The sequence below is a fragment of the Gorilla gorilla genome, chromosome 2 (genome assembly GCF_029281585.2).
Source record: "Gorilla gorilla gorilla isolate KB3781 chromosome 2, NHGRI_mGorGor1-v2.1_pri, whole genome shotgun sequence".
Taxonomy (NCBI): domain Eukaryota; kingdom Metazoa; phylum Chordata; class Mammalia; order Primates; family Hominidae; genus Gorilla; species Gorilla gorilla.
In genome coordinates this window covers 61,926,163-61,946,123 of record NC_086017.1, presented here as the reverse complement: position 1 = coordinate 61,946,123, position 19,961 = coordinate 61,926,163, and the positions used below count along the sequence as shown (strand labels likewise).

The following is a 19,961-nucleotide window of genomic DNA, read 5'->3' as shown; positions in this document are numbered from 1 at the left end:
ATTCCCTCTCAGGCCCCCTCTCCCCTCCCCAGCCCCTTCCCATTTCCTCTCTGAGGCATCCCCTAGCATGTGGAACTCATTAGGAGACCCTCAGGGCTCGTAACCCAACTCTGGCCCAGGCTTGGGGAGGGGGCCCTGTCCGCAGCCCCCATGCTGAGCCACAGCGGCTTCCCCACATCTGGCCCCTGTCTGGCCCTGTGCAGTTACAGGCTGGAAAGCACAAGGAGCCAGCCGGTGCCGGTGGAGGAAGCATGGCCTGGCGGCCAGCTCATCTCACTCCTCTCCTCTCCAGCCACGTCCAGGCGCCTGGTGAGACATCTTAGCCCCAGCAGCTGGGCCAGGGTGGTTTCTGATCCCACCGGGGCAGCTGGACCTGTGTGTGAAAAGCAGATCCCAGGGCCACTTGAGCAGGCCCAAGGGTATGGAGTTCTGAGTGACGAACTCGATGGCCCTCAGCTTCCCATCTGATAAACGGGAAGGGAAGTCCAGGGAAGAGAATATGGTACGTAGAACAGCCACCAGGCAACAGAGTTCCACATCCTCCCTGGAGGACACAGTGAAGGCCCGGTTCCATGGGCTGTTAGCGGAGGTTATGCAAAACAAACTGGTGCTATGGTCACCAGGATTTGGGAAATGCCAGGATGAACAAAGTAAAGACAACTACTTCCCTGAAGGATCGTCAGAGCCTTTAATACACTCCCATGCAGTGCAGCCACTGGGCCATAGAGTTCATGGTGTTTCCAGACATTTGACCACATGGTCCTTTTTATTGCAGCATACCTGGCAGGCCTGGGATTCTACAGAACCCACTTTAGAAAATGGTACAGAAAGAACAGTGAGGAGGCAGTAAGGATGGGTCAAAACCCCACAACAGGAAAAGCTCCCTGAGTGTCCCATCAGGAATTGTTACCTGCTGGGTCTGAGCAAAGGGTAGGAATTGATGGGGGTGACAGCAAAGGATGGGTGAGCAGGAGCCAGCGGGGGCTGGTGGGACCTCACTTGAGCCAGCTGGGTCCTGGTGACCCAGAGTTTCTCCCTACACTGATGTTTCTTCCCCGTGGGAGAACAGGCAGGTGAGTGGGCCGGCATGGGTGCAGAGGCTGGCAGGCAGGGCCTTCCCCAGGAGATGGGACCTGCACGGGCAGGCCCAGGGTGTTGGGAGTGTCCACACTACTCTCCCACTGCGACATCAGCCTTGGGATGGGCAGCCCCTGGCTCTAGGCTTGGACGAGCTCCTTTGTCCCCATTTCCCTATGGGGGCCAGCCTCTCTGCTTAGAGCCCCATCTGCCCACACTGCCTGGCACAGCTGCTCACAGGCCCCCTCTCATCCCTTTGCTCCAGGGGGCTTCCCACATGGAGTCCTTGACTACCCCTAGGTCCTCTCTCTACTTTCTGGGCACAAAGAGGTTGAGCAGAAGGCAGGACCAGGCTCTTTACATAGCTCATCTGCTGCCTTGCAACACTCTTGCCTGGTAGACTGAAGCCCCATTTTATAGACCAGCGGTCCTCAACCTTTTTGGCACCGAGGACCAGTTTCATGGAAGACAATTTTTCCACGGACTTGGGCTGGAGGCATGGTTTCGGGATGAAACTGTTTCCACCTCAGATCATAGGCATTAGATTCTCATATGGTGCATGCAACCTAGATCCCTCTCATTCGCTGTCCACAATAGGGTTCGCGCTGCTATGAGAATCTAATGCCAACGCTGACCTGATAGGAGGTGGAGCTCAGGCGGTTCTCCACAGCCCGGGATCTGGGGACTCCTTATAGAGGAAGAAACTGAGGCTTGGAGAGGGGAGGCCAGTGGTGGTCAAAATTGGAGCCAAGTGTCTTGGGCAGGCTCCCCTATCTCCACCCCAACCCAATCTTATCCCTGCCGTGTCCCAACACACATGGCACACTCACACCTTGGTCACCTGAGGGCCACATAGGGCTGTCCTGCTATGCCTGGCAAAGGGCCTGCCAGGTGGTCAGCACTTGACCTTCTCTGGCACAGGTGGGTCAGGCCAAGGCCACTCCTGCTGCCCAAAGTGCATAGGGGTAGTCGAGGGCCCATACCCAGCCACTTAGGACAAAGAGGCCTTTCCTTTCCCTCTGATGGGCCCAATGTGGAACTTCCCTGGCTGCCCCATAGTCCCTGGGAGTCAGGGGAGGCAGAAGGTACTGCCCTGCTTTATAGATGGAGAGATTAAGGCCCAGGGGCTGGGGCACTGCAGAGGCCCCCCAAGTGTGTAGCAGGCAGCAGAGCTGTGTTTCCCCAGCTCCATGGGCTCCAGCTCTTTGGGCCTTTTTGTTGTTCCTGGGAGCTCCAAGTCTGGGTAGTGCCCATGGCCTGGGGAATCCAGCTACCCCTCAGACTGAGTTCTTGGGCAGGGCCGTGGGGCTGTGGGCTGGCTGATGCTTCAGGGTCTCTGGAGAGGTCTCCAGCTCCAGGCAAATGCCTCCCAACACTCTTCAGCCCACCAGCCCTGGGCTCTCAGCTGCTCCTAGGGCTCAGGCTAGAGGGTTGTCCTGTTGGAGATGGGTGTCAGGGCAGTGCTGTCCTCTGCTGGGAGACTACGTAAGCCACGGGGAGGGGCAGGGAGGTGGGCAGGGGCCCAGGCAGAGTAGGCCCTCGTCCATCCTGTCCCCACCTTGGAGGGCCCACTAGGAGACCTGAGAGAGCCATTGAACTCCTCCCTCCTCGAGGGCCTGATCTTTTCAGGAAGGGAGTCATCCAAGTCTTGAAGCATGTGCCCCTGTGGCCGGAGTCAGGCTGGGTGGGGCCAGGGCAGGAAGGGGAGTCCTTAGACTATTTCCTGCTGTTGCCTACCTGGGAACAGTCCGCATCCAGGTCCCGGCAGGCAGCTGGCCAGCTGAACCACGTGGAATGGTGCTGGGCTATGAGGCCTCAAGCCAGCAACCCTGCACCTGGGCCAGACCAGCCGGCTCCCAAGCCATTTCCCAGCTTCGTCATGGTCACCCTCACTGTCACCATCAATGCCTCATAGGAAGGATTCCTGAAAAACGGGGCTGTGTGGGCAGGCAGGGAGGGGACCAGGCAGGCCCAGGCAGCAGGCAGATGCTAATGAGGCAATTAAGCCCCTGGCACATCCGCCCACGAGGTGCCATGAGAACTCCTGGCCTCTTTTGCCCTCCCCGCCTCAAAGGTTGGACTGTCTTCACTGTCAGGAACCTCCCACTGCCAGCTCTGCCAATCAAAAAACCATAGGTTGGTTTGGCAAAGACAGAACCAGGGCAACCCCCAGCCCCATCAGTACTTCTTGCCATTGCTCTGGTTGAGCAAATGCCTGCCTGAGATGTCTTCTCCCCCTCCCCATCCCCTGCTCAAACCACCTGGGCTCCAGGCCCTTCCTGGCAGAGGTGGCCTTCGAAAGATCAGAAATTTTGAGCAGGGGGCCAAGGGTGCCATGGTGGCCAGGTGGGCATGCAGCTAAGGATTCCTGCTCCTGCAAAGCCCTGGCTCCCATCCCTCAGGCTCCCAGGTGGGCTCATGGCGTGCAGCCCACAAGCCCTGGAGTATAAGGCAGGGCGAGAGATCATCCCAGGGCAGAGATGCTGAGGATCGTGGGGAAGGGGATGCAAGAGGCGAGGGTGTAGCCCTCACCCGTGGCTTTGGAGCAGGGAACCCAGTCCACCTGGGTTTATCTGAGTCCTTTCCCCTTCTCCTCTGCCTGCCTCTGAGGCCCGAGGACATCAGATGCAGCACACCTGATTTCCCTGGGCTGTTGAGTGTCTTCTCCTGGCTCTCTAGGGATGACCTCCGTGTCAGCAGATGGGGTGCCCAGGTGAGTCAGAACCCCTGACCCAGCCCAGCCCCTCCTCCAGGCTTGAAGGGGGGTGGTGGTGGGGTATAGGACTAAAACCCAGGCTTAAGACCCCAGGGACCTTCAGGTCCATGAAGAGGTGGGAGTTTGGGCTCATTCTGTGGAGGACGGAGGAGCTGTAGCTGGGTGGGGGAAATCAAGGGCTATGGTCCAAGGCCAGGATGAGGCCTGCCAGGCAAGGTGCCAGCAGGTCCATCCCTTCATGTCAGGGAGCCCTCTGGCTCCAGAGACTCTCACTGAGTGACTCTGGGCAGGTCATACAGAACAGGCCGAGGCCCAAGGAGGGAATGGAAGTAAGAGGCTTCTGGAATCATTGAGTGTGGCAACGGAGGGCCAAAGATGTTTTGTTTTGTTTGTGGGTTTTGTTTGCTTTGGTTTTTTGAGACAGCTTCTCGCTTTGTCGCCCAGGCTGGAGTGCAGCGGCATGATCATGGCTTACTGCAGCCTTTGCCCCTCAGGCTCAAGAAATCCTTCCACCCAGTGTCCTGAGGAGCTGGGACTACAGACATGCACCACCACACCCAGCAATTTTTTTTTTTTTTTTTTTTCTCTGTAGAGATGGGGTTTCGCCATGTTGCCCAGGCTGGTCTCGAACTCCTGAGTTCAAGTGATCCACCCACCTCAGCCTCCCAAAATGCTGAGATTACAGGTGTGAGCCACCACGCCTGGCCCCAAACATGTTTAAATCATAAGACCATGTGCTCATGGCTGACAACACAGAAGAGTCTAGAAGGAGGCCAGGGTTCCAATCCTGGCTCTGCCACTTCCCAGGTGCCCACTGTGGCCCTCAGAGGATGAGTGGGTTTGGGGGACAGAATAAGAAGGTAGTCAAAGGCGAGAGCTGGGAGAAGAGGGTTTCAGCAGGGGGATCAATGAGGGCAGAGGCCCTGCAGAAGGAGCCCGGGCTGGGGAAGTGCGGGTGAGAGAGTGAAAGTGGCTGGAGAATCCAGGACGAGGAGAAGAGGGAGGGGAGGGGTCACAGAGCATAGTGTAGACTCTATGCAGAGTGTAGACTCTATGCCGGGGACAGTGGGAGGCTGTGGAGGAGGAGAGGCTGCCTCCACCTTCTCAAAAGATCCCTCTGGCTGCTGTGTGGGGAATGACTGTCGGGATGGAGGCGGAGGCCTGGAGAGGAGGCGCGGGAGGTGGCCTAGGGGAGAAGGGGGAGAATCTGGGCTGTGTAGTGGTGGCCAGATGGCTTCTGAAATTGAGTACTGGGATGGATTAGCCATCTCTGTCATGGAAGTGGAAAAGGCGTTTGGTAGCACGAATGTTCTGTGGAAGACAGAGCCCTTCTCTTTATGGGCATGCACAGCTGCCTGTCCTCCCAGTCTGTCTCCCACCCTGCTAGCGCTGGGCCTCCCCAGAGACGGGAAAGAGCTGGCAGAGCAGGGCTCCCTGTGGACTGTACTTGAGCCTGGAGGAGACTGGAGCCACAGTCAGAGCCAGCTGGGAACCCCTGGGCGCGGGAAAGGAGCTCTAGGTTTTTAGTCTGGAGCCCAGCCCGCTGCCACTGCTTGATTTGTGGCCATGGGCCTCAGTTTCTCCATTTGTCAAATGGGTTGGCAGTGCTCCCAGGGCTGATGCAAAGCCTGGATTCGAGGCCAGAAGGGAAGATGTTTTGAGACAGATGGGAGTGTGCAAGCCCATTAAGCCTAAGACAGCCTGTGTGGGAACTCATCACTGGGAGCCCAAGGCGGGCATCCACCCTCCCTGCAGACTGTCCTTCCCACTTGCCCATGTTTATGTGTTTCCTTCCCATCACCTGGGCCACCATGACTCACCCCAGGCCTGGTGGGTGAGTGAGTAACTGGCTGGGGCTGGAGCCAGGCCCTTGGGCAAGACACTTCCCTTCCTGGGCCTCAGCTTTCCTATCTGTAGAACGGCCAGACAAGTCCTGCTCTGCTCACCCCACTGGGGAATCCGGGGTGAATACAGGGCTGAGGATGTGAAAGCAAGAGGCTGCAATGGAGTGGGGACAAAGCAGGGTGTGGCCTTTCTGCAGGAACAGAAACCAGGCCCTCTTGACATCAGTCCCAACTTGGCTCCCAGCAGAGTTTTAAATGCTCACTTGCCTAGGCTGACCAGCCCAGCAGATCCCCATTGCTCTGAGGGGGGGCCCCATGCCTGGGAGAGCTTGGAATGGAGGGCAGGGTGGGGCCCAGGACCTTGGTTACCTCATGGGAGATGGGACTTCAATGATGAAAGGGAGGCTAACCTAGGGGAAGAAGCCACAGAGGTGAAGCCCCACCCTAGACCCTGCAGGCTGAGGTGCCCTTAAGTGGGTAGAGGGTAGAAAATGCTGGACTTGGCCCGGTGCGGTGGCTCACACCTGTAATCGCAGCATTCTGGGAGGCTGAGGCGGGAGGATCACTTGAGCCCAGGAGTTCGAGGCTGCTGTGAGTTGTGGCCAAACCACTGCACTCCAGCCTAGATGACAGAGCAAGACCCTGTCTCAAAAAAACTAATAATAAAAATAAAACAAAATGAAGTAAAATGCTGGGCCCCACAGGAAAGGATTAGGAGAAGGTGCAAACTGTTGCAATGAGGCAGGGAAGGCCTCCTGAAGCTGTGGCCCCTAAGAAGCTGGAGATGATTTCAGAGGGTGGGGGCATGGAATGAAGACACATGTGGAGGCAGCGGCACTGTATCTGGCGCACAGTGTAGGGAGCAAGCAGGAGGAAGTCAAGGTGAGCTGAGCTAGCGGTGGGGACAGGGAGGGCATAGCTGGTCTGGCTATGAACTAAAACCTAAGCAAATAGGTTTTAGCTTTCTTGCCTATGAAAATCGGCTGGTCATGCCTGCTTGGAAGGGTTTTGAGACCAGGGCATGGCTCAGCAAGAAAATGTGCTGTGGTTGACTAGTAATGTCTGCCAGGGACAAAGCATGGAAGAGCAGTAGATGTATGTCCTCTGTTTTCCATCCTTGGGCTGGCCCCTTGGGCTGTGATTGGAAAGGTACACCCTCAAGTGAGTGACCCCAGGGACTCCACGTGGAGAGGCTGGCCAAGGGCTTGCCCTGTCACTGCTGGGTGGGGAGCTCTGAGAGAGAAGAATTATGTTGGTCTGTGCCATCTGAGTCCCCCCTTCACTGTCCTGCACACTCCCTGGTATGGGGCAGGTGCTGAGAAAATGTCTGAGAATGAACAAGGAGGCTTCCCTCTTGGCCGGGCTCTCTCCTCCCTCTTCCCTTTGCCTTCTCCAAGCAGCCTTGGGGATTCCCCACAGATCTCCCAGGCCCTTGCTTCCGTCCTGCCATGTCTTGTGCTCTAATCATCCTGGGTGTGACCCACTTTTCTGCCAGGGCTACTTGCTCCCCCAGGCCCTGCACTCTCACCAGGTCTGCCCTGCACACCTGGGCAGGAGAGGGAGCAGATAAATAGGCACGTGGCTCCCCCACCCCAGAGCTGTCCCAGCTTTCCCACACTACACTGCCATTACCCAGGGCCTGGCAGGCCCCTGCTGGAAAGGCAGGGGTGGACCCCGGTTCCATCCAGAACCTGTTGCTATGGAGATACCAGCAACAGCCAATAGGACAATGTGAGCCTAGGTGACTAGAGGGCTGAGGGGAGAGGACCGTGCATCCCGCCAGCTTGGTAACCACCCCTCTGGAGGACATGTCTGTGGGTATCCCCCAATAGGAGTGGCGAGCACCCAGATGTGGGTCTGGAAGCGTGTGTATCTACATACAACAGAGTGTGTGTGCACGTGTATTGTGTATTTCTGCACACATGTATAGGTCCTTATCTGTGTATTTCTGTACATACACTTATGTGCCCATGAGCATATGTGGTTATATGGGTAGGACTATGTGTGTTGGTGCCTGTGTTTTATGTATCCTTACATGTATATGTGTATGTGTGCAGCCAGGAGTTCTACACAGGGCAGAAGAGTTGCCAGCCCTTCACAGTCCTCTCCTGGCCTGGCTTAGATGCTGCTGTCTGAACAGCGGCCCAGGCAGGCACCCCACCAAGGGTTGGGGAAGAAGCTGTCCCAAAGTTCAAGGGCACGCAGACCAAGTCTAGGTCTCAGCAGGCCTCCATCGGAGCACCTCTCCAGCCTGGTGGAGCTGGTCTGGGCAGAGGCTGGCTTACTCTCCAGCAACAGGCACCAGAGACTGCTCAGCCCTTGCTCATCCCTTACAGTGGGATGTGAGACAGACCCATAGTAGAAAGCCGCCTCCTTAGCTTAGATTTGTGCCAGCCTCCTTAGGACCAGGAGGGCAAGGAGCTGACCCTCCCCTCACCTCAGCCTGTCCATTAGAAGCATGGTGGCCCGTTTGCAAGAAATCCATGGGCAGTAGTGGGAAAAGGTAAATCTGTTTCTTAGGCACTTGAACTGTTCTGACGACACAGCTCCTTGGTCAACCAGCCATATGAATGTGTGTGTTGTGGGGAAGGGGGTACACACTAGCTCACATCTGCTCTTAGGGACCCTCAGCTCCTCCCAGAGGAATAGCAAAGGGCCATGAAACATTCCCACCATGGCGAGGCCTTGTGCTGCCAGGAAGGCCCCTTCTCTGTGTGGTTCTGAGGTTGGATGTGTGCAGACAGGGAAGGCAGCTCCAGACGTGCCTTGTGGGTTCAGGCCTGGCAGTTGGCTGATCGCAATGAGAAGGGATGGCAGGAGGAGCAGCAGGCTTGAGGCAGGGCAGACTTGCCTCTGGGTGTTCCGGGTGACAAGTGTGGTGTAGTGGTGGATGGTGTTGGGTGGTGGACAGTGACTGTGATAGGGTGCAGAGCAAAGATCGGGTGGGGAGGCGACGGGGTCCTTGGAGCACGCAGCAGGGAAGCTAATCTGGGCCTGGATGATCAGAGGAGGCCTCTGTGCTCAGAGACTCTGAGCTGGGATCAGAAGGCAGGCAAAGGCTGAGGATGAAAACTGTCCAGGCAGAGGAAATACCTGTGCAAAGGCCTGGGGCTGTGTGGGAAGGAGGGACAGCCCTCAGAGAGTTCAAGCATGTCCCACCTGCACTTCCCCTCTCCCTCCTGAAACAAGCTCATCCCCAGGGACAGAGCTTTTCCAGCAGCCTCTTTCCCACTCCCCCACCCTGCCCCTCAGGGAGACCCTAGTGAGCTGGACACCCCTCCTGGGAGCTGCAGGTGAGGGAAGGCCTAAACCCTAAAGGCAGGAAAGACCACATTTCTAAAGAGGAAGAATGATTCCAAGGCCTTGGAATCACCCAGGGCACCAGGTTCCTGCCAAGAACGACGCTCTCCCTTGAGGGAAGCCTACAGCTGCCAGGCAAGGCCCCGGACAGGGACAGCTCTGGTCTCTGGCCATGTGATCATAGGCGAGTTCCTGCCCTGCTCTGGGCCTTGTAAGTCTGGGGTTGAGGGTTCTTCCCCACAGTGAGAACCAAGACTTAGGGCCTTTCCTCCAACCTCCTCCAACCTGCCCGGTGGGGGCCCAGGGTCCTGCTGGCACATCAGGGGCTGGTTAATTTTCCTGCCAACCCTTTGCTTCCACTGTCACCCCCTCTCCACATGCTCCCCCTTCTCCTGCACTCATCCAAATCTGCCTCTCTTTACCTCCCTGTTAGAGGACGCCCTCTCCTCCTGCTGCGGGAGCTTTTCACACATTCTCACAGATCTCTCCTCCAGGGTGTATCCCCCACTACAGGAGTCTAAAGGGAGAGAGACAGGAGTCATTGCAGGCTAATGTGAGGGATGGCGGGACCCCTTTCCTCTCTCTAGGGTAGTTCTTCCTCATGCGTGGGTAGTGGGGGCTGGGGAGGCTCAGAGGAGGCTCCCATTTCAGTTGTTCCCTTGCTAGTGAGAGCAATGGCCCATTCCTCACCAGGCACTCAGAAGCGAGTATGCTTCAGCGCCGTGGAACACGCGCCCAGTCTCACTTGAGGACAGCATGAGCCTCCTGTTGATGTGACTCTGGCCTGCCCCTCAAGGATGTCACCCTGACTTATTGGGCACTTGACACCTTCTTGAGCTACCATGGACCCGTCTGGGGAGGGAACACCAAGACCAGTCTCTCCCCTAGAGAAAGAGGGGTCTGTGTTCATCCTGTGGTAGGCCTGGGAGAGCACCCAGACCGGCATCCAACCCCATGGTGGAGCAGAGGGGAGAGGTAGCCAGGCCTGAGTGGAGGATGGAGGCTCCACAGTTGTCACTCCGGCTCCAGGCAGGCTGGTACTCAGGAGGCCCTCAGCAAGGCTTGCTGAGTGAATGGTGCACTGCTCAGCAGCTCACCCTCCCCTGGGAGTTTGCTCAGGCCTCTTTTTTGAGTGCTGCCTCCATCCCTGACAAGCAGCATCCAGCCTGCCAGCCGAGAGGCCTGTCCTCAGACCACGTCCTCCCAGCCGGATGGATTCATAGACGGATTGGGCTCAGTCCACACTAGCACTCTCCTACACTGGGAGAACAGAGGCCCAGAGGGAAGAACCATACTAAGCTCACAGGACACACCTGCAAGTGGCAGGACAGAATCTGGGTCTTGGCATCTTGGGCCCTGGAAGCTCTTTCCACAGGCCCAGGACCCCCAGGACAACCTTGGGCGGAGAGTTGCTTCTCCTTTCACACTCTGAGAGTGTGACTGTGGGAGAGACCCCTGCTCCTTTGGGATACAGCCCTGTGGCCCAGGATGAAACTCTTCCGAAAGACTATCCCTCGCTTGAAAGACAGGCGGGGACTGCTCCTGAGTCACCCCTTTTCGTGCCTTCTGGTCAGAGGTTAGCGGAAAGCTCAAATCCTCGGGGTTCCAGAGGCCGTCCCTCAAGCACCACCGCTCCCCCAGTCAGGGATGGGGGCAAGGTGTCTCAGAGCCGACCAGCCTCGGGCGGAGTCGGGGGGTTAAGCCCCAAGGAGGGGCACCCCGCCAGGCAAAAGAATGGACCAGATAGACGGCAGGGTCCAGCCTCAAGCTGCCACCCTGGCTCCGTAGGGAAAGCACTGCAGGTCCTACGCAAGCGCGCCGCCTGCGTCTAGCCGCTTTGTTCTAGCGCTACCTGCGGGTCCATTCACCTCCGCTGCCCCGCCTGCCTGCAAATCGACACACAGGGCTGGCGGAGGCCCCGCCCACTTCCCCGCCCTGGGTGGAAACCGCGGCGGGCCCCGCCTCCCTCCGCCACCGCCTCTTTCGGCCAGGATTGGCCATCTGCATGGCAGGCGCCCGCCTACCGCGGAAGTTGATTGGTCCGTTGAGAGGGAGGCAGGGGAAGGAAAGCTGATTATAAAGGAGCATTCCCCTCCCACCGGCCCCGTGGAAAAAGTCACGTGGCGCTTCACTGGGCGCCTGTCACCACCCCGCTTGTAAAGCTTTCTTAAAGGGCTCGCGATCCCTTTCCAAAGCTGGTCCTTTCCAGGATTTCTCCACCCCTGCCCACGGAAGGTGGCACGGCCCTGAGTCTTCCTACCCCGCCAGTTGCCCGGGTCCTGATTTCCCATCAGGCCTGCTGGCGTGAGACGCTCCCCCTCAGGTCTGGAGCCTGTGACCGTCAGGGGAACGATGAGGTCCCCTGAAACGGTGACCGCCTAGCACAGTGCCTGGCACGTAGTAGGCGTTCAATTCTCATTTGTTGAATGAACTCGATGACAGAAAAAATGAATGGGATGACAGGCGGGAGGAGAGGTTGCTCAGCTTGACCATCCCCCCCCGCCACGCCCCGTCCCAGGAAAACTATGCTGTTGTGAATGTGGGGTGGGGGTGCCAGGCATAGGACGCCCCCAGGGCCTCTCTTCCCGCAGTGTCCAGAAGAGCTTGGGGGCACGCTCAGAGTGAACCCATGAGGGCGTCTAGGCCGGGGTCCCTAGGCGGATCGTAGTCAGCTCCGAGCTAGTCCAGGAGACAACGGTGCGGAGGCGGAGGGAGAGGGCCCCGCCGCTGGTCTCTCGGGCTCGGGTCGCGAGCGCTCCCGCGTACCCCGTGGGGAGGGGCGGTGGAGGCGCTGCGCCTTTAAGCCCGGGCGCCGGCCCCCGCGGCCCCGCCCCCCGGAGAACGCCTCGGCGCGCGGCCGCCGGAGCCGCCGTTTAATTGGGGCTGTCAGGCCGCGGTGCGCGCGGAGGGCCGGGCGGGCGGGCGGGACGGAGGCCGGGAGGCCGGGAGGCCGGGGCGGCGGGCGCGCAGCTCGGCGGGAGGCGGGCGCCCGGAGACGCGGCTGGGGCCCGCGCGGCCGGGGCGCCGTCCCAGGGCAGGGCTGCCCGGCCCCGGCCCCGGGCCGCCCGCGCTCCCCATGAAAAACCAGCTCCGCGGCCCCCCAGCGCGGGCGCACATGTCGACTTCGGGGGCGGCGGCGGCTGGGGGCACCCGGGCGGGGTCCGAGCCCGGTGCGGGGTCGGGGTCCGGCGCAGGCACCGGGGCGGGCGCGGCGACGGGGGCAGGGGCCATGCCTTGCAAGAGCGCCGAGTGGCTGCAGGAGGAGCTGGAGGCGCGCGGCGGCGCGTCCTTGCTGCTGCTCGACTGCCGGCCGCACGAGCTCTTCGAGTCGTCGCACATCGAGACGGCCATCAACCTGGCCATCCCGGGCCTCATGTTGCGCCGCCTGCGCAAGGGCAACCTGCCCATCCGCTCCATCATCCCCAACCACGCCGACAAGGAGCGCTTCGCCACGCGCTGCAAGGCGGCCACCGTGCTGCTCTACGACGAGGCCACGGCCGAGTGGCAGCCCGAGCCCGGCGCTCCCGCCTCCGTGCTCGGCCTGCTCCTACAGAAGCTGCGCGACGACGGCTGCCAGGCCTACTACCTCCAAGGTGAGGGCGGCACCGAGACGCCTTACGGGATCGGGGCCCCCCGCGACTCCCTGACGCCCCCCTTGGAGGCGCTTTCCTCTCCACGCGCTTGGCCTGCCCCTCTGGGCGCCACGTCGTCCCCGGCCCGCATCCGCCCTCCTGGAGCCGGGTCCCCACTGTGTGGTTTGGCAGGCGCGGGGCTCCCTCTGCGCCCCCTTTCTCGGCACGATTCGAGTGGGTGGAACAAACTTTCCCCTGCCTGGGGTTTCCTTTTTTTCCTGTTGATGGGGCGACAGTAGTGCCTGGGCTCCAGTGGAGCCCCTCAGAGGTGGAAGGCGCCGCCTCCCAGAACCCTAAAAGCGGCAGGGCGCCCAAGTCCAGCCTAGAATTCGTGTTTCTGGAAGGCCAGGATCAGGAAGGGCACCTTTCATAGCACCATCCTCACCTCCAGCGCATGGAGACCATTTGGGTTGGGGTCTCCTGGATCCAGGAATTGCTCCTTCCACCGGAGAATTGCCGCCTCTAGGAGGCGCTTGGGGCAGGCTCCATTGCCCTGGCCCGGGTCTCTCGGGACCCCCAGGTCCCTAGCCTGCTGCCCCGGAGCTTGCAGAAGGGAGAGGCAGCACCGGGGGGCGAGTGGCTGAGGCCGGTGTTTCCAATTAACATTCCAAAATGGCCTCTTGCTGGCAGCGGGGCGGGCGGGAGGGGAGGGGAGGCCTGCGGCACCCTCGGGCGCAGGGCCCATGCCTCGCTGCAAGGGGCTCCCCATTTCTCTTGTCCCTGTATCGCCCCAGTGGCCCTCCCCTGCTGCAGGTCCAAGGCTGGGGGCGGGGGGGCTTGTGTTCTAAGGGAGGGTTCTAGAGAAGTGGAGCCAGGACCCCCTTCAAAAACCTGCCCCTGCTGGGGGAAGGGGCCAGCCAGTACCTTCCCACTACCCCCCCCAGCTGTAGTTTCGGGGCTGGGCAACCACTAGACTCCCATTCAGGAAGCCCAGGACCTCTCTGCCTCTAACTGAGCCAGATGTGGCTCTGGCACCTGTGGTCTCATCTATAAGAGGAGTTTGCCAACCCAGAGGTGCTGGCTAAGATGGGGTTGTCTGCTTTTCTTTACCACTTAGCTGTTACTGAACACCCATGGGTGCTAGGTGTGCGTGGGAGCTGCAGAAGAGGAATTAGCTGGGGCCTGTCCTCAAGTGCCCTAAAGCTGGTGCCATGGCTGGGGGCCCTGAAGTGTTATGGGTACCAGTTTGGAGTCCAGGCACGTCACTTCACCTTCTGGGGCCTCAGTTTCCTTATCTGTGAAGTGGTCATGGTTTAGATGGAGAGAACACGAGAGAGGGCACACGTGTAACATGCTTGGCATGGCCCATGCTGACCGTGGGTTGTTGTGGTGTTTGGCGTGCAGAGTCCTGGCCATCTCTGGTCTTGTGCAGCCCATCTGGGCTCTCACCAGCCTCTCACCCAGGCCCTGTCTCACCCCGGACACAGGTGGTTTCAACAAGTTTCAGACAGAGTACTCTGAGCACTGCGAGACCAACGTGGACAGCTCTTCCTCGCCGAGCAGCTCGCCACCCACCTCAGTGCTGGGCCTGGGGGGCCTGCGCATCAGCTCTGACTGCTCCGACGGCGAGTCGGACCGAGAGCTGCCCAGCAGTGCCACCGAGTCGGACGGCAGCCCTGTGCCATCCAGCCAACCAGCCTTCCCTGTCCAGATCCTGCCCTACCTCTACCTCGGCTGCGCCAAGGACTCCACCAACCTGGACGTGCTCGGCAAGTACGGCATCAAGTATATCCTCAATGTCACACCCAACCTACCCAACGCCTTCGAGCACGGCGGCGAGTTCACCTACAAGCAGATCCCCATCTCTGACCACTGGAGCCAGAACCTCTCCCAGTTCTTCCCTGAGGCCATCAGCTTCATTGGTAGGTGCTGTGTGCTGGGCGGGGGGGTGTGGGTGCATCAAGGTGTATGCAGGACTCTGGGTGGCGCCCCCGCCTGACTGGGTACCTCTGGGCCTGTTGAGACCTGTGTGTGCCCTACGTGTGCCAGCGTATGCCCGTGGGTGTACCCATGCCTGCTGTGAGTCACCGAGTCCCTTGGGCCCCTCTACCTGTTGGGGCCTGAGCAGTCTCCTGAGTCCTGAGCTCCCCCTAGCTGGCAGCATGTCATGGGTTCTCTGCTGTCCAGCTTGTGTTTTCCGGGCTTAGATGTTGTTTCGGGCTTAGCAAGCTGAAACATCACAGCGCACAGACCTCCCACGGGTCTCACTTGCTCCGCATCACGCCTCAGCACACGTGTCTCTCCAGGATGGGGTTGTCATAGTGCCTCTTTGGGCTTTAATGTGGACCTAAGAGGGCTGAAAGGTAGCCCTGGAGCCAGACGCACACCCCAAACAGGCAGCTATTGAAATGTGGTGACTGCTAGCTCAGTCAGCCTCCAGATGCTCTCTGCAGCCTGTAGGGCTTGCTTGGAGTGTAGGGAGGAGTGTAAGAGAAGGTGGGGGAGTGGAGAAAGGCCTTCCCCAGAGCAGTGTGTCCTGCTGTCTGGCTTAGTGCCCTTCGAGTCCCTGTATCCCCAGCCTCAGCAGACTCGGGTCCCCACTGCTTTCTCCTTGGCCAGCTGGAGGCTGAGACCACAGGTCATCTCCCCTGGCCCAGGGTGCAAGGAAGGGGCACGAGGGCTCAGGATGAATGTAAACGCTCTATCTCTGAGCCTGGTGACCCAATGTTTCTGCCCAGCCTCCAGTGGCAAGGTGTGGGGGTGGCCTGGGCTGTCTTTTCCCGATGGTGGCTGTGTCCAGTGGAGGGCGTTTTGGTGTCGGCTGGGCTGGGCTAGCTTTAACAACAGGAAGTGGGAGGCTTCCCCGCCTCATCCGCTTACTGGGAACCAAAAGTAGGTGCCTGGCTGGGAGGAAGGAAGGAAGCTGAGGCCTGGGGGAGGGGCTGCAACTGGGGCTGCCTGGAGCTTCTCAGCCCTGCCCCCCACCCCCTGGGTCAAGAGGGCTAGGGGTGCTGCCTCAGCATTTGAACTCCCCCAACGAGGGAGGGGAATAGAGAGAGGGAAGCAGGCTTCGCCAGGCTGGGCCTGGCTAGTGGGTACCTTTATCCTTCCTGAAAGCTCCTCCCCGTCTGGGTAGGGGGACCTTTTTCCTCATTTGACAAGTGAAGGAATTGAGGCCCAGGCATCCCTTAGGAGTCAGTGGGACACGATCAGTCACCAGCTACACCCTGAAAAGACCAAAAATAAAGCCAGCAGAAACAGACTGTCTTTGGATCACCTGGAGGTGGGTTTGGAGGCCAGGCGTTCCTCACATCCTGGTGTCACCACTGGAGGCTGGTCCCAGCACCCCCTTCTCCCACCCCCAATCTCGAGGTCAGACCACACAGCTCCTCATGAAGCTGCAATGTCTGTCTCCTTGCCAGATGATCCTGCCCCAGTGCCTTAGCCATGGGGCCCCCTGTCAGTCCCTGAGTCTGCAGGAAGCACCTACTGTATGCTTTACTCCTTGGTTGGGAGGGGATGGGAGAGGAAGCTCTGTCAGGACAAAGGCAACGAAGAACAGTGGGTGAACCCATGTGTCATCTTGTAGGAAGGCATTGATTGCGTGCTAGCTGTGTGCCTGGCTCCTGGAGGGTTCAGAGTCAGGGTGGTGGGGACATCAAGGACCCCATGGCTGCCTCTTGTGAATCTATGTCCCTGGCACAGCTGTGGCACACAGAGAGGCAGCTGCCCCAGGGTCCAGGAGAGATTACAGGACTGAGTTGTTCAGTAGCTCAGCCAGTATTTATTGAGCTTCTATGTGTCAGACAGAGGAGTCTGAGGGTGGCACTGGGGGAAGCTGGGAGGGTTGGAGGGGAAAGGGGACGGGAAGGTTGGCCCCATCCAGTCAGCTGTGGTAGGAGATATCACTGACACATGGGCCTGCTGAGGAAGGTCTAGCAAGTGGCAGGGGTGGGGCCCATTTAAGCACACCTCACTTATGAAGCCCCATCACAAGTGATAGTGTGGCCATCATCCCAGTCCCTGTGTCTTAGGAGCTGGAGTTAAGGCCTTGGGGACTAGCTGGGCAGACAGCAGAGTGAAATGCAGGGCCAGGCCACCTACTTCCTTCCAGAGGAGCCTCCTTCAGGCCACTTTCCTAGAAGACTCTCAGGGACAACCCATGGGAGCGGCTCCAAGAGAACCAGCCCAGCCCCCAGTCCCAGGTCATGGCCTGGCAGCAGCGGGCGCTGAGCTAGGAGGAGCTTCTGTGTGGCCTTGGGCTTGCCACTTTGTCTCTGTGTCTGTTTCCTCGTTGATAAAATGGGCTTACTGGCCATGGTGCAGATGACCCAAGAGGATGCAGGTGACACCCGTGACAGCAGTCGTTAACGTACATGGCAGTGGTAGGACTAGCCATGATCACAGGCATTACAGTAGTTCATGTTTGTTGACCCCTCACTTGGCTCAGGTCCTTATGAGACCACTGTGCATAAATAGGCCCATTTTATAGATGAGGAAACAGACACGGGTGTCCAGTGCCTTGGGGCTAAAGTGTGCAGAGCCCTCTCCACAGCAGTGCTGTTGACCTCCATTCCAAGTTGCTGCCCTACCCACACTGGGCTTGGCCAGGTCCCTCGGGGTCGGGCAAGACCAGCCAGCGACCATGCTGCCCTCTGTGCCCCAGCCCCACCTGCCCACCCATGTGGGAAGGCTCCTTGAAGGAGGCACCTCCCTGACCCATGCCAATGTGTTTCAGACGAAGCCCGCTCCAAGAAGTGTGGTGTCCTGGTGCACTGCCTGGCAGGCATCAGCCGCTCAGTGACGGTCACTGTGGCCTATCTGATGCAGAAGATGAACCTGTCACTCAACGACGCCTATGACTTTGTCAAGAGGAAAAAGTCCAACATCTCGCCCAACTTCAACTTCATGGGGCAGCTGCTGGACTTTGAGCGGACGCTGGGGCTAAGCAGCCCGTGCGACAACCACGCGTCGAGTGAGCAGCTCTACTTTTCCACGCCCACCAACCACAACCTGTTCCCACTCAATACGCTGGAGTCCACGTGAGGCCTGGTGCATGGGGGGCATGGCACCAGGCCCCTGCTCGGCTCTCCACAGGGCTAGGTGGGAGAGCCCAAGCCCGCCACTTCTGGCCTGAGGAACCCCCAGATGTCACCTGTGCCCAGAGGCCCAGGCTGATCGGTGTCGGAGCGCCCCTCACCATCCTTGGGGGCAGGGCCCGCAGGCAAGGTCACCCACTGCAGGGCTTGCTGGAGAGGCCTCGGCTCTTGGACATGTGGCTTTGGGCGTCCACCAGGGCCTCATCCTGTCCAGGACGCTCCTTTCTGCTGACGGCCCAGCCAGTTTGGCTGTTTTTTAAAGACACATCCACGGACCTGAGTTTACTTTTTACTTTTGGCAGGTAAATCCAAGCTCCCTGGAGCACAAAGAGTGTTTGAGCTCTTCTTGATTTTTCTTTCTTTTTTTTTTTTTTTTAAACAAAAAGTGTTATTTTCAGGCTACATGCAACAGTGGATTGTATAACCCAGTATTTCATCCCTTTCCTGATCCTGCAAGAGAGAGAAATGTTATCAGTTTTGGTTTTCGTTCAATTTCAAAAAGCAAGTATCGTGTTTGTTTTTGTTTTTGTTTTTTAATGGAAAAGACAGACCCCATGTTGACCTTGACCAAATGCGTTTTGCACATGTGTGAAGCCTCTGTTTCCTCAGCGGGCCCTTCTTGAAGGGGTGGCTTACTGCTCTTCAGGTATTGGGACCCCCAGTCATGCCGCCTCCCACCCTTGGCCCAGTCTGACTTAGCCCTGCATTCGCCTGTGATGACTGCTGCAAGTTGTGATTGGTGCGCTGGATGGTGGTCTTTGCATTTGCTGCCGTCTCATCCATCCCTCTGGTGGTCCCTGCAGACCTCCCTGAGGCAGAAGGTGGGGAACCTGGGGCCCTGCCGCTGTCCCCCAGGAGGTGGGCCGCAGGGGGCTGCCAGGCAGTAGCATTAGCCCTCTGGGCTCAGCCCCTAAGAAGGCCTGGGCTCTGAGCCCTTTTATATACTTAGCCACTACTTCTGTCTGTCTGTCTGTCTCTCTCTCTTCCTCTCCCTCTCTCTCTTTCTCTCTCTCTCTCTTTCTCTCTCCCCCCCTCCCTCTCTCTTCCTTTCCTCTCTCTTGTTGTAACTGGGAGTGGAGGCCCAGTGGCTGGGGAGACCTTAGGTGGTGGGGCCCAGCCTGACCTCCAGGTTCTTCCTTCTCCCTAGCTGTCGCTTTGGTCTGGCCACTCCCAGCCCCCTTGTCCCCTTGGAAGCTTGCCCTGCCCTCATCTTGCCCATGCCTTCTACTGCCAGGAGACTTGCACCCATTTCAACCCTAGAGCGGGGGCAAGTGGGGCAAGGATGGACCAGCAGAAGGGGGGTAAGGCTCTGTTCACTTCCCCCTGCCTCCACAGAACGAAGCCACGGATTCCGTTATCTTCCTCCAGTTTTGTTCCTTCTCCAGCCTCAGTTCCACCAGGTGTCAGGACTGCATGGGGGCCTGGGGCAGGCAGAGGGGTCAGGCCAGGGTCCCTGACGGAGCAGCACTCAGCATGTGAGTGAGGCCACAGAAAAACTCTGCCCCACTGCTTCTTACCTCACGGGGGTGGCTTTCAGGGATTCTTTAGGGCAGCAGATTAAAATCTTGCCACAGTCGAGAAATTGACAACAAGCTTCCATGCTGTACATGGTTCTCTTTTTCTCTCTTTTATTTTTAAAAAGAAAACCCAGAAAGATGTACCAGATTTGTGTAAATGAGGGTATGCCAGAAGGTGGCCAGTTTTGCTTTATGATCTTATGAAGGAAGATTTGTGACCCTACATATATATATACACACACATACATATATATATATCCCGAACCAACAACGGGACTTTGTTTATATTGCAAATAAATATTATTTTTTCTTTAAAATGAGTCGTGTCCGATAAGGGCTTGGGGCCTGGGAAGGAGGGGAAGGAGTGCTGTCGACAGGCATCCTAGTGCCTGCTCTGTGTGAGGCACTGGCCTGGTTCTGCTTGGGGTCTGCTGGCCACTTGCTTAGACTAATCAAGGTGCCCCGCAGATGGGAGGGAGCAGCCACAGTTTCTGGATGAAGCTGGGGCAGGTGGCATTTCCCCAGCCCTTAGGCACTGGCAGGCAGGGGCATCAGGGCTTTCTCTGTGGGCTTCTGCTGAAATCAAGGCTTGGAGAGGTTGTATATACAAAGTTCACACAACTGAGTCCTGACTCGCCCTTCATTGTCCGAGGCTGTCTGCTTAGGCATTGCCCAGGTTGCAGCCCCCAGGACCCTAACTCTTTCTCTTGCTGCTGTGTGGGTGAGAGGGGAATGTGCATTTAACCCTGCCCCTGCAGGTCCTGGGATGTCAGTGGGTAGTGACAGGTCAGCCCTTCTTTGCTTCTTAAGGGCTGGGTGGCCTTGGACAGGTCCCT

At 58.6% G+C, this 19,961-nt stretch overlaps 1 protein-coding gene across 1 annotated transcript; it reads left to right on the top strand.

Moving 5' to 3' along the window:
• The first annotated feature begins 11,808 nt into the window (after positions 1 to 11,808).
• Positions 11,809 to 19,442, top strand: DUSP7 (dual specificity phosphatase 7). The gene is made up of 3 exons (XM_019022959.3): positions 11,809 to 12,530; positions 13,997 to 14,431; positions 17,248 to 19,442. Exons 1-3 carry the CDS (start codon positions 12,014 to 12,016, stop codon positions 17,553 to 17,555), a joined length of 1,260 nt encoding a protein of 419 aa, XP_018878504.2. The 5' UTR covers positions 11,809 to 12,013; the 3' UTR covers positions 17,556 to 19,442.
• Positions 19,443 to 19,961: the final 519 nt, after the last annotated feature.